At 39.3% G+C, this 13,303-nt stretch overlaps 2 protein-coding genes across 4 annotated transcripts in view; one reads left to right on the top strand and one right to left on the bottom strand.

The window, feature by feature from the left end:
* cep290 (centrosomal protein 290) overlaps window positions 1–803 on the bottom strand; it is a 34,340-nt gene extending 33,537 nt beyond the window's left edge. Inside the window, exon 1 of the mRNA XM_030731885.1 lies at window positions 89–803. Within this exon, the coding sequence (XP_030587745.1) occupies window positions 89–193 (105 nt within the window). The 5' untranslated portion in view covers window positions 194–803. The remainder of the gene's footprint in view (window positions 1–88) is intronic.
* The window catches only part of tmtc3 (transmembrane O-mannosyltransferase targeting cadherins 3), a 29,618-nt gene continuing 16,489 nt past the window's right edge, over window positions 175–13,303 (top strand). The window contains exons 1-6 of one of the 3 annotated variants that reach the window (XM_030731883.1): window positions 175–310; window positions 1,617–1,830; window positions 1,998–2,216; window positions 7,141–7,240; window positions 10,283–10,398; window positions 11,524–11,696. In XM_030731883.1, the coding sequence (XP_030587743.1) occupies window positions 1,642–1,830; window positions 1,998–2,216; window positions 7,141–7,240; window positions 10,283–10,398; window positions 11,524–11,696 (797 nt within the window). In that variant the 5' untranslated portion in view covers window positions 175–310; window positions 1,617–1,641. Of the gene's footprint in view, window positions 311–613; window positions 982–1,616; window positions 1,831–1,997; window positions 2,217–7,140; window positions 7,241–10,282; window positions 10,399–11,523; window positions 11,697–13,303 lie in introns of those variants that run through there. The other 2 variants (XM_030731882.1, XM_030731881.1) reach the window with 2 other exon arrangements.

Below are 13,303 nucleotides of genomic sequence, written 5' to 3'. Positions count from 1 at the left end.
AGATGCAATTTGCAAGTTAAAAATCAAAGCATTGGTGGTTGTGAACCTCCAGCAGTAATTAATTCCAATTTCATATGTGGGGAATTACCAAAACTAGCATGTCGAAGACCTTATCCACTTCGTCTTTGTCACGTGCATTGAGGGTTTCTGGATCAATGCTCAACACTTTATCCCATTTAAGAGCTGCAGGCATCTTGACCTTCGTGTTTTTTTAAAGACTTGTTTAACCAGGAACTGAGAGGACTTCGTGGTCACACTGAAATCAACAGTTACACAATAATCTTACTCTTTAGCCAGATCATTGTGACTGGTAAGCCACGGCTGAACACTGATGTGCTCTTCGCAGTAGTTAAAATTAAATTAGAAACTATGCAACGCTAGTCGTTTTTTTTTTAAAGCAGCTAGCCAGACGCTGACTTAGCGTTAGAACTAATCGCTTGTTATCACTTAACCTCACTCGGTAAGACAGGTTGGATATGTTAGGAGAGGTTAGTTAAAATTATAGTAAATAACAGTCCAGAGGTTTCCGGGTTGAGATGCTTTGGCTGCTAGGTTACAGCTGACAACAACAGTTAGCTAATGAAGCTACTCCACAAGAAAACTACTAAAAAGCGGCAAGGTTGTAGGAAAATTAACCAAACCGTTAAGAGACGGTGAATATAATATTATCAAAGTGTATCATCGCAGTTTTGCAACTCGGTACTGTCCGTATTCACTTCAGTTTGTCCAAAAAAAAACAAAAAAAAAACCCCGAATCTTTCTGGGTTCAACTTGCGGAGTCACCTCTGCACCGGAAGTGATAGTAAGGACGAAGCTAGTTAGCACACATGGACCGCGGTTTGATGAACTGTGTACTTCGTGTATGTGTTGCTAGATGAAGTGTGTTTTATCATCTCCACTGTCAGCCCTGTTATAGACGTGGTGAGAAAGACCTAAGCTACTTCTGCGCCCATCGAATCCAGCCCAAACGCAGGTGACAAGGTAGTTAGCTTTAGCTGCTAAATTAGCTTCATCGTTAGCTGACGTTGTGCTGCAGTTGCAGCGACCCTGAAATTGTCATTACATGTCGTTTGGGACCTTTTGTGCTGTTATATAACCGCTATCGATTGGTGAAAATGCCGATTGAATTTCATTCAACAATCGGCTAATGTTAGACCTCTCGTATAGGAGGGTAATATTGGCTGGCCACGACAGTGTTGTTGGAGTACGTCCTCCATTGCTTTTACTCTTTTGCTGGCAGTTGTCACTGTACTGGTTACCAGAAAACTTGTTTTTTTCAGCATGTGCGCTACAAATGTAGTGTTAGTTTTATTTGTTCTGTAATTAAGCTGCCATATTTCCAGTTATACCTGACTGCAGCTTTGTCAACAAACCATGGACGTACACTGTAAGAAATAATGCTATGATGGTAGATTTTAATTTACCTTACCTGAGTGTTGTGATGATGAATCATGTTAATAAGAGTTGTTTACATACACAGTACTTCACCCAGTTGCATTGTAACTGAAAATAAAAGTCCAGTCAGGAGATAAATTAGAACTTATAACTGTCTGTTTCATAAATCTTGATGCCATCATATTTTTAATAATGCTAAATTTTTCTGTTGTCCTCCACAGTGATCAATGACGGCTTTGGTCAGCAATGGCTGTTGTGTCATGGAAGGAGATTTTACTTTTGACTGGACTGGTGGTGGGGTGTTATTGGAACAGTTTGTCATGCGGGTTTGTGTTTGACGATGTCTCTGCAATCCTTGACAACAAGGATCTACGCCCATCAACCCCTCTCCGCAACCTTTTCCTCAATGACTTCTGGGGAACACCCATGGCTGAGGTAAGCCTTATGATGAAAGGCATTTAGTTTTAGATAACACTCAATACAAACTGAAATTATGTCTCTTAAGAATTTATATTGCGCATCAAGTTTGGCTTATTGGTGTTTTTACTTGGTTTAAGAAATGGAAAATGGGAATTAAACTTCCAACATATATCCCACTACAGGAGCGGAGCCATAAATCTTACAGACCCCTGACAGTGCTCACCTTTCGACTGAACTACCTCTTCAGTGAACTCAGCGCAGCTTCCTACCACCTGCTCAATGTCATTTTACATGCTGTAGTATGTGTGCTTTTCCTGCGAGTGTGCCGATCATTCCTGGACAAGACTTCCAGCTTGGTGGCAGCTTTACTGTTTGCCGTGCACCCCATCCACACTGAAGCTGTAAGTGTGCATTTGCTTGGTTATGAAATGTGTTTTTATAATCTGTCCTAGTTCAGAATTTTGTTTGTGTACAAGTCAACTCACCTGGAGGTATAAAAAAGTGTCAATCAGTGAGAGAAGTAGCTGGAAATTCTTCATATTTATCTTTCACTTTTTAAATTTAAGTAGTTTCACCAAGTTATGTCCCATCAGATGGGAAAAACCCACTGGGAATGCTAGACAATGCTGGGCACTGGTCAAGAGATCTTGGAGTGCCAGCTGCAATACAAATCATAACTACGTCAACATTCTCCTGTTGTATTTTAACCATTTATTTGAGCATATGTTAGGCAAAGCCAGTTAAAACACACAGCATATCAAGGCTATTTTTATTTTAAGGACATCCATCTAGGACTGTGAAAAGAGATGTACACCTAGGACAGTCTGTCACAGGGGGTAACACAGAGAGAGACACAACCATTCAAGCTCATATGCACACCTTTGGCCAATTTAGAATTGCCAATTAACCAATGCTAGTCTTTGGACTGTGTGACAAAGCCAGGGTATCCAGAGAGAACCCACAGAAGCATGCAACATGCAAACTCCACACAGAAAGGCCTCCGTTGCCCATTGAATTGTAACCTAGGATCTTGCTGAAGTCAGGCAACAGTTTCATAACTAAGCATTTTAACTAGATTTTCCTCAGAAATTATAACCATTAGATGTCCCACTTGAATTCTAATATTGCAAACCAAACAAATGGTCATGTCAGCCACACCTTCACTCTTCCTTTAAAACAAGAAAGGTGGCATTGTAAAATACATTGACTAGCCCTGATCTGTTATATGCCAACTGAAGCTGTGCCCTTCGCTTTACAGTGCTGTGAAAAAGTATTTGCCTCTTTCCTGATTTCTTTTTTTTTTTTTTTTGTATATTTTAATATTAGACAAAGATAACCTGAATAAAATGCACTTTTTCGGCACCTGTCTAAAGACAGGATGTATTATATGAACACCTGTGGCGGGCGTGCAGGCATCCGGGTTGCATCCTTTGAAGTGTCTGCTCAATAATTCAAGAACCATTTGGCCTACCTACCCTTACCAAACTTAATGGCTGGGTAGCTTATGACCAAAGCAAGGTTGGGATTGTATATGGGGTCACTGGAGTCAAGATCAAGGTGGGGTGTGTCACCGCTTGCTAGTGCTAATGGCCGCGCCCGCTTGCTAATTGTGGTAATAGCAAACAGTTCTGATAGCTAATGGGTGAATTCTCAGTCCAGCACGACGGTACCTCAGTCCAGGTCCTGAAGCAACAAAGCAGCACAGTATCCCAGTCTTTTTTTTACTGTTGAATCATGAGCACTGACCTTAACTGAGGCAAGTGAGGCCTGCAGTTATTTAGATGTTGTTCTGGGTTCTTTGTGACCTCCTGAATGAGTCAGTGCACTCTTAGAGTAATTTTGGTAAGCCGGACACTCCTGAGGAGGTTCAGCACTGTTCAAAGTTTTCTCCTTTTGTGGATAATGGCTCTCACTATGGTTCACTGGAGTGCTGAAGCCTTAGAAATGGCTTTGCAACCCTTTCCAGACTTTGTTTCTCATCTGTTCTTGTGTTTCTTTAAATTGTGGCATGATGAGTTGCATTTTGAGCTCTTTAAGAATGCTTCATCTTGTCTGACAGGTTCTGTTTAAGTGAGTTCCTGATTCAACAAGTCTGGCAGTAATCAGACCTGGGTGTGGCTAGTGAAATTGAACTCAGCTTTCCAATAAATGTGGTGTCATAGGTAATTCATAATTTAAGAGGAGGTTGCAATTACTTTTTCACATAGGTTTGATAGCTTGAAACAAAGAGCAAAGGAGAACAGCAGAAAAATAAATAAGTGATGGGCTCAACTTCAGTTGGCTTATAGCAAAATATTCTCCTGTTTTTATTTGTCAAAAGCTGAACTCCTGTGCTCAGAGACTGTACTCACCCATCTCGCTTTCCCTTGTACTTCCACTTTCTTAGTGTCTTTATAGTCTCATGGATTGCCAATGGTTTTAAAAGGAGGGACTCACACGCAGCCAGACAGCTACCTAAACATAAAATTGAAATCTTGAAGTGCAACACACACAGAGGACTTGGGATTTAATTATCTACTAAAGGCATTAGTATTATCCCACCATAAGTGCAGCATCCAAAAATAAAAGTCAAAAGGTCAGTTCAAGGGACCAGAACTCAGTTGAGCTCATGTTATCCATCCATCCATCCATCCTCTTCCGCTTATCCTGTTCAGGGTCAGTCAGTTCCATCTTATTTATATAGCGCCAAATCACAACAGTCGCTTGATAAAGCCCCTACAATAACAATCAGACGACCCCCTGTGAGCTAGCAATTGGCAAAAGTGAGAAGGAAAAACTTCCTTTTTACAGGAAGAAACCTCTGGCAGAAACGGGTTGAGGGAGGGGCAGTCATCTACTGTGACCAACTGGCGGGGAGGGGAGCGAAACCGGACACACACTATGGAAGAAAGGTTAATAATAACTAATGATTAAATGCAGAATGTTTAAAAAAAAAAAAACACAGAGCAGAAAGAGGTTAGTGAAGAAGAAACACTCGGTGCTTGTGAAGCTCCCTGCAGCCTAAGCCTATTGCAGCGTAACTAAGCAAGGGTTCAGGGTCACCTGATCCAGCGCTAGCTACAGTATAAGCTTTATCACAAATGAAAGTGTTACTGGAGGCCAAGGTAATGCCATCTAGAGTAACAAACCACTGCAGCCCAGTGCCGTTAATGCATATGGCATGCTCTAATCTCTGTAATAAATAGTATGGTCAGAAGTATCGAATGAGGTCTAGCAGGACAAGCATAGATATAACTTCACTGTCAGGGGCCATAAGATCATCACTTCACTAGGGCTGTTTCTGCAAAGTGATGAATTCTGAAACCTGACTGAAACTCTTCAAATAAACCACTCCTTTGCAGATGTTCCATTAGCTGTTTTACAACTACTCTTCCAAGAATTTAAGAGATAAAAGGAAGGTTGGAGATTGGCCTATAATTAGCTGAGATAGCTGGCTCAAGTGATGGCTTTTTGAGTAAGAAACAGCAAAAACCTAGATGTGTAATCTGAAATCTACACGAACAACAAGGTGTTGAAGGAGCGTTAAAACAAACACTGTGTGCATGTAAATACTCTACATATCTTATATAAACATGGATAGATTAGAAGTAATGAACCTTAGCTTTGCTCCAACATGCGAGAGAAGCTGTTGTTTTTTTTAAATGATTAAGTGACAAGTAGACATTAAACAATAAAATAAATTGCCAGATCTCGTCTGTTATGGCTTGCTCAAGAAGGGATTGCACCTTATCCAAGACAACCCTTTGTTTATGCTCAGATTATTAGCTTACTTGTGTTGGGTTCAAGGGAACATTAAACCTCTGTTTTTACCATTGTCCTTTAAGGCTACATTTAAATCCTTCAAAGCATATCTTATCATGGATGTGATGTTTTCCAACACAGAAAGCTTATTGAACTTAATAGGAAATCAAAACCCTTTAGCTTATTGTTGATTTGAACTTTATCCCATTCAACTGTCTGAAAAGCCTCTTCCCCAATTAGGACTTGTATTTCATCCTATTCAACATGGCTGAACTGATGACCAGACAGGCCCTGACCAGAGTAGAAAAACAAAGAAAACATTCTGCTTCTTGGGTGTGGAGTGCTACTGTTACACAGCATGCCTCACTGTGCCTATCTTCCTCATGCTGTTCTATAATCTATGCACAGTCTTTCAGACTTCTTGAATGGAAACAATTTGCCTCACAAATGAGCCTTTAGTGTTAGTCCAGCAAATGCCCTTCATGTTATCACCGTCTGGAATCTCTCACTGAACGGATCATTTGTTTTTTGAATTATGCTTCAAGCGCTGAAGGTCCCTGCATTATAAGCTTGTACAAAGAGTGCCTCTATGCCCCCATGTCTTTCTCAGTAGATTTTTTTTTTTTTTTTTTTGGTGATCTGTCTTTTTGAATGAATCTTCAAGCATCTCCAGATATAAATGTAGTATACTCCAATATCTTGAAACTAAAATGACATTAGGATGGAAGCAGCTGCTGAAAGGCTGTACCCCAACACTGTATAGATAGAAAATTACTTTTGTATTTTGAGTAATTCAGCGATATTGAGCCAACTGTAATCAGTCTTTCTAAGATTATGTTGAAGTAACATTGCACTGACAAGACATTTTTAGGGGGTTCTTCGACACTGCCAGAATTTTTTTTTTTTTGCTCTCCCTCTAGTTGACAAATAGGTCAGTCAGAGCACAATGGCTGTGCTTGTTTTGAATCCTCATGGTATTTATTGGAAGCTGCAGCCCTCTTATAATGCCATTTGAGTTCTTAAAATCTAAACAATTAGCTGTTCTTTTAGTGAGTGCTGTGTAGAACCATTTGTGGGACCTTTTTGTTTCTTGGAGTATGTCTCTTTCTAAGAACTTGATAATGATGTTTCTTCTGCATGAGGGCAGTCATCTGTGCTCGTCTGCCCTACTTAAATGATGGATGCTGTTGTCTTCTACGTATAATTGCTTTCCCATCAGTTAAGATGATTTACCTGAACAGAGCTATTTTTACAGATATATTCAGAGCCTTAAAGCAATGAGTTCTGGTTCATGCCAGCTGACGACACGTGTAAGGCTCTCAAAGATATTACATTTGTTGACTAGGGAGTGGAAGTCTTATGCTGGTGGCTTCAGGGTCTGAGTCAAAGTAGCATGGACATGTAATAACATCTCCTAATAGGAAAAGTAATTTTTTCTATATAATTTTATAAACTTAATTCTGACAGTTTTATCTGCATTTCATCTTAAATTACAAAGCAATGAAAATTGTTATATTTTAAGAAATCGTCTTTCCAAATCTTTATGGTTGGGCCACTGTGCTGATTATGACTGTTTATCATCAGGTCACTGGTGTGGTTGGCAGAGCTGAACTTCTTTCATCAATCTTTCTTCTGGCTGCTTTCCTGGCATATACAAAGTCAACTGGACCAGACCATTCCATTGGTAAGTCTAATGTTCTTCAGTGGTCTTTCAAAATCTACTAGGTAATTAAATGTAATCTCATGTTCAACATGCCCTGCTTTGTTATTAGGATTATTTTAACTACATGTATAGAAAAATGTAAGACATAGGCAGCAGATATGTTGTGGCAACAGGTAGGATTGGATTATGATCAAACACCTGGGTGTTCAGGTGTTAAATTTTAAAATCAATCCTAAAAGGAACAGGCGCTAATGAAGTGAGGCTAAAATCGATGTAATGTGGTCATGTTTTTTTGACACCAACTAAAAGTTGAGCAGCAGCATTTTGTACCATCTGTAGTTGGGTAAGTGCAGGGAAGTATGTCTGGTTCAGCCCAACATAAAATGCATTGCAGCAGTCTAAATGAGTTGTGATAAAAGCATGGTTTAAAATCTCAAAGTGATTCCACAAAAGAAATGGCTTCACCTAGGCCAGTTGACTTAATTAATAAAAGCTGGACTTGAGTACTGATTTAATCTATGCATCAAGCTTATGATCACTTTCCAATTTTACACCCAGGTTTGTTGCTGTCTGTGTTAGACTCAAAGGACCCAGATCAACATGAATTTTGGAGTTGTCATTAAGCCCAAACAACATGACCTCAGTCTTTTTATTGTTCAGGTGCAAAGTGTTTGTGGACAGCCATGCCTTGATATCTCCAATGCACTCTGAGATTGTTTGCAGAATATGCATTTTCTTGCTTCAGTAGCACATAAATTTGACAGTCATTAGGATGAAAGTGGAATGAAATGTCATGTCTTGATCCCATTGGAAGTAGGCACAGTGAGAAGAGAAGAGGACCATGTATAGGGCCTTGAGGCACTCCACGTATTAGGGGCACTTCAGCAGCTCCAATATGGACACAAAAACTTCTCTCTGATAAGTAGGATCTGAACCAATCTAAAACAGCACCCTTAATGCCCACCCAGTTTTCCAGGCGAGGTAGGAGGATCTGATGGTGCACTGTATTGAAGGCCGCTGTTAGGCCCAGTAGGACCAAAGCAACAGAGTGACCGGAGTCAGTGGCTAAAATAACATCATTAAAAACCCTCAACAGTGCAGACACAGTACTGTGATGGGATTTAAAACCAGATTGCAACACCTCCGGGGTGTCATGCTTATTTAAAAGTGAGCTCAGCTTGCAGTAGACTATTTTCTCTAAAGTTTTCGAAAGAAAAGGGAGTTTAGAGATTGGCCTAAATTTGAAAAGTTTAGAAGAGTCTAAGCCAGGTTTTCTAATAAGTGGGGTCACCACTATGTTCTTAAAGCTGGCAGGCACCATTCCATTAGCTAAGCTCCTATTAATAATAATAAGCACGTATGGTGCCAAAATGGAAAGGACCTCTTTAAAAAAAGACGAGGTGAAATGGCATCATTTGGAGACCCAGCAGGCTTTATATGACCAATGGTATCTCTCAAAGATGGCAACCTGACAGGCTCGAACTGGTCAAAAATAGCCGGGCATGTGACACAGATAGACAGGTCATAAGAGGGAGGACTAATGAGGGCCCTGATGCTAGCAACCTTATTAATAAAAAAGCTCATGAGGTTCTCACATAATTCAATCGAGCTCTCTAGGTAAGCCGATTGTGGGGTATTTGGAGCAGAATTTACCATTTTAAAAAGAACACAAGGATTGTGGCAATTAGAAGCAGTAAGATCAGAAAATTGATTATTTTAACAGCTTTCACAGTTTTCTGATTAAAAACGCCAGCTGTCCCGTAACAACTTGAAGGACACCTGTAACTTGTCCTCCTTCCACTTTCGCTCAGCTCTCCTGCACTCATGCCTGGCAGCGAGTGTAGCATCATTCAACTGAGGTTCAGGTCGAGGTTTGAAAAATCTTGTTTTCAGGAGAGCCACGGTATCTAAGACAGTCTGGCAGGTTGAGTTGTATCAAGAAGTGAGTGTCTCCACATCTGAATTAAAGCCAAGAGACTCAGAAGGGCTGATTGCAGCATTAAAGGCTGTGGAGAACTGAGCGGCAGTGGAGGAATTAAAAACACAACAGCGATGCATAGGAGCGCAAGATTTCACCATGTGACAAAAGAAGAGGCATGTCAAAAACAATGAGCATATGGTCAGAAAAAGCAACACCACAAACCTCTAAGTTTAAAAACAGTAAAACCATAAGTTAAAACAAGGTCAAGAGTGTGCCCACATTCCTGTGTTGGACTAGACACAGACTGTACAACGTTAAGAGTCAATAAGATTTAAGAAAGTGGAAAATATTCCAGACATTTGCCAATCTTCCCAGGCGTGTCCCAGAGAAGCCCCAAACAACCCAAGAGCTCCATCTTAAACTCTACAGGCTTCAGTTAGCATGTTAAATTTTATGACAGTACAATTAGAAAAAGACTAAACAAGTATAGGTTGTGTGAAAGGTTTCCAGGAGAAAGCCTCTCTATAAAAGAACAGGGCAGCACAGCTTAGGTTAGCAAAGGTGCATCTGAACAAACACAAGACTTCTGGAGCAATGTCCTGTGAGCAGACAAAACCAACGTGAAGATATTTGGCCACAATGCACAGTGCCACATTTGAAGAAAACCAAACACAGCATATCAGCACAAACAGTCCATACCATCAGACACAAAACTTGGACACCTTGCAGTCATTGAGTTGACCATGAACTTCCTTGTATAACAATGTATTCTAGATTCAAATGTGAGGCCATCTGTCTGATAGCTAGGTCAAAATTGGGTCCTGCCAAAGGACAATGGTCCCAAGCACAGCAGCAACTATAAAATAACACATTTAGACTTATGAAGTAAAAAGTGGATTTTTATTGCTCAAATTAGCTATCTTTTCATCTTCTTTATGAGGTTTCCAGGTTTAATGTTCAGTTTTATTCTACACTGTACAAAATTGTACGCCACGAAGACGTTTAAAACACTGCAGCTCAGGATTTTGTATGTACAGTATTTGGATCAAGAGAATTTGTTTACAAATTTCCAGTGCAGCACTGGCTATACAAGGTTAATATGTTGTAATGTGTATATATATATTTTCTTCCTTTTTTTCCAGTTTGGGCTCCCATCGCTCTGACAGTAGTTTTAGTGGCTGCAGCAACACTGTGTAAGGAACAGGGAATCACGGTTATTGGTGTTTGCTGTGTCCACGAGATCTTTGTTGCACAGGGGGTAAGGATCAGAAACATGGTCTTTTTTTGTGTATGCAACAAAGCATTACATAAAGTGATGAGCCAAAACATTATGACCATAATATGCGCACCCCCAGCATTATATCCTACTTCTACTGTATGCATTCACCCACACTGACCATAAGATTTTCTGCTGTGGAGATACTCAGACTTAGTTATCAGGCTTTAACAATTTGGCCCTTTTCACCCAGTGCACTAACTTCAAGAATGAATTGTTCAGATCTTGACATATGCTTCCATCACTGCTTTATCTTTGAGTGGCCACAATGTTTTGACTCAATGTGTATATGTGTGTTCTATGGTTTTAGTTGTGTTTATTGGTTACTTCCTGGAGTAAATGTACTCTACCCCCCCAGTATTGGAACAGTGAGGCCAATCCCATTATTTTTGCTATAGACTGAAAACATTTGGGTTTGAGACAAAAGATGAACATCGCATTAAGCATTGTGACACCTTCACTCCTGCTCTTTGGAGGTTGTTGGTGATGTCACTAACAGTTGTTTTAGGTTCTTTCTTTATAGCACTTACAATATTTCTGTCATCCACTGCTGCTGTTTTCTTTGGTCTACCTGTTCAACATCTGACAACTTTCTTCTTCATGACGTTCCAAACGGCTGTACTAGCTATGGCCAATGTTTATACAATAAGCTCTGATTGATTTTCCATCTTATCTCAGTTTCACAATTGCTTGTGTTTTTTTTTCGCCTTAAGATGACTGTTTGTTGTGATTTGGAGCTATATAAATAAAACTGAACTGAACTAAATTGTTTTTCACCCATAGATACCGCTCTATTCTAAATGCACAGCATGCACAGGCAAAGTCTGAAACTGAGTGTAGACATTCAGTCTATTTATTGTTTAAATAATCAGTAGTCGCATATTCCAATACTTTTGCCCACAAGATGTAAATACCTGGAAATAAAACCAGAGATGTTGATCTTTCATCTCATATTCATCTTTTAATGTCAAACCCAAATGTTTTCGGTCTACAGTAAAAATAAAAGGATTGGCCTCACTGTTCCAATACTTTTGGAGGGATGTTTATATGGGGATTTGCATTACATGATGATAAGTTTACCCTTCCTGTTCCTTTCTCCCTTTTCAGTTCACCTTGCCAATGCTGCTGGACACAATATGGCAAGTCTTGCAAGGTAAAGACGGTTTTCCCTATGCTGTCCTGCAAACTCTTCTGAAGCTCATTGTTCTAGTCATCAGCACCCTGCTGCTTGTTATCATCAGAGTCCAAGTCATCCAGTCCCAGCTTCCTGTCTTCACCAGGTAGGCAGTGTTACAGAGAGTTTATGGAAAAATTACCAGGTATTTTAATAAAATACATTTTAACAAGTTTTGTTAAATGGATTTTATTAACCGAAGCACAGTAGACATAACAGAAGTAAGAAGAAAATCATTACATTTGTTTGAAATGTATTAACGCAAACAATTTGCGTTTACTTATATGGATCAGTTGTGCTTAAGTGCATAGTCATCCTCCAAAGGCACTTTTCATAGGGAGGAAAACCCCATTTTCAGCCATTTAGTGAATTGGTAAATGGTAAATGGACTGGTTCTTATATAGCGCTTTTCTACTCTACTTTTAGCACTCAAAGCATTTTATACAACATACCTCATTCACACACTTCTTTCTATGGCTAAGTGCTTTCTTTCTAACATTTACACACATTCATACTTAGAGTTCAGCATCTTGCCAAAAGATACTTGGATACAAGGATTGAACCACCAACCTTCTAGTTAGTAGGTGACCTGCTCTACTTCTGAGCTACAGCCACCCCACCCCCAACTAGTAAAGGCACACATTTCCCAAAAAACATTTTCTCTAAGCAGAATGCATTTTCATTTCAATTTTTGTTTTTAGTGCATTCATTAAATCTTCGAGTTGGCCCAGTTTTTATTCTCTTTAATTGAAAGAAAAAGAAATGCAGTGATAGTCATAATTTAAATTGTACGTATATTTGCAGTATTACATTATAGTAGTCTAGTAACACTGGTTTGGTGTTCTCAGATTATATAATAGTTTACCTGAAGGTTTTTTTAAGTAAATTTTATTTTTAAAACGTATTTTTCAGACAAGCAGTCACAAAACGCTGCGCAATAAAATAAAGTAAAATAAATTAAAACTAGCAGGACTCATGCTAAAATATAATAGAAAATTAAAATGCTGTTTAAATGAATACACAATCTCGTGAAGACAGAATAAAGTAAACAGTTTAAAAACAGTTACTACTACTATACAGTTACTACTACACTGCCTTTTAAGAGTCCACCGAGTCAGCTAAATGTAGTTAGTGTAGGAGATTGTTCTAAAACCTTTGTATCACAGAGTGAAAGGCTCTGTCCCCTCCAGTCTTTAATCTTGTATGAGGAAAAACTAACAAATTCTGAGACTGCAATCAAATACTGCAGGCAGCAGTGTGTTTAGTAAGAAACTGGGATAAATAGTCTGAATACTGGTTCTTTAGTGCTCAGTATGTAAGAACAAGAATTTTCAAACAAATCTTAAAATCTACTGGAAGCCTATGTAAAGTATAAAATAGGATAATATGAGCTTTTTTACTAGAATATGGTAATAATCTGACCACAGCATTTTGTATAGTTGGAGGCATGAAAGAGACTTAACCAGTAAACAGAGCATTACAGTGATTTCAGCACAATGATACAAATGCATTTTCTCCGGTTCAGCCAAGCAAACCATAGGTTGCAATTGAGAAATGTTCCTTAAATGAAAGAACCAACTTGGAGAAATGGATTTACATGTGAATCAAATCCCAAAGAGGAATATTATGCTAAGATTTCCAAGGCTGGACTTAGCAGTTGAACTAAGCGAAGCAAGAGCTTGACTGATTTTTAGGATGTAGCTCAGGAGGAGT

The sequence above is a fragment of the Archocentrus centrarchus genome, chromosome 6 (assembly GCF_007364275.1).
Source record: "Archocentrus centrarchus isolate MPI-CPG fArcCen1 chromosome 6, fArcCen1, whole genome shotgun sequence".
Taxonomy (NCBI): Eukaryota; Metazoa; Chordata; class Actinopteri; order Cichliformes; family Cichlidae; genus Archocentrus; species Archocentrus centrarchus.
Note: the sequence above shows the minus strand (reverse complement) of the source record. Positions and strands in the feature narration are given on the sequence as shown.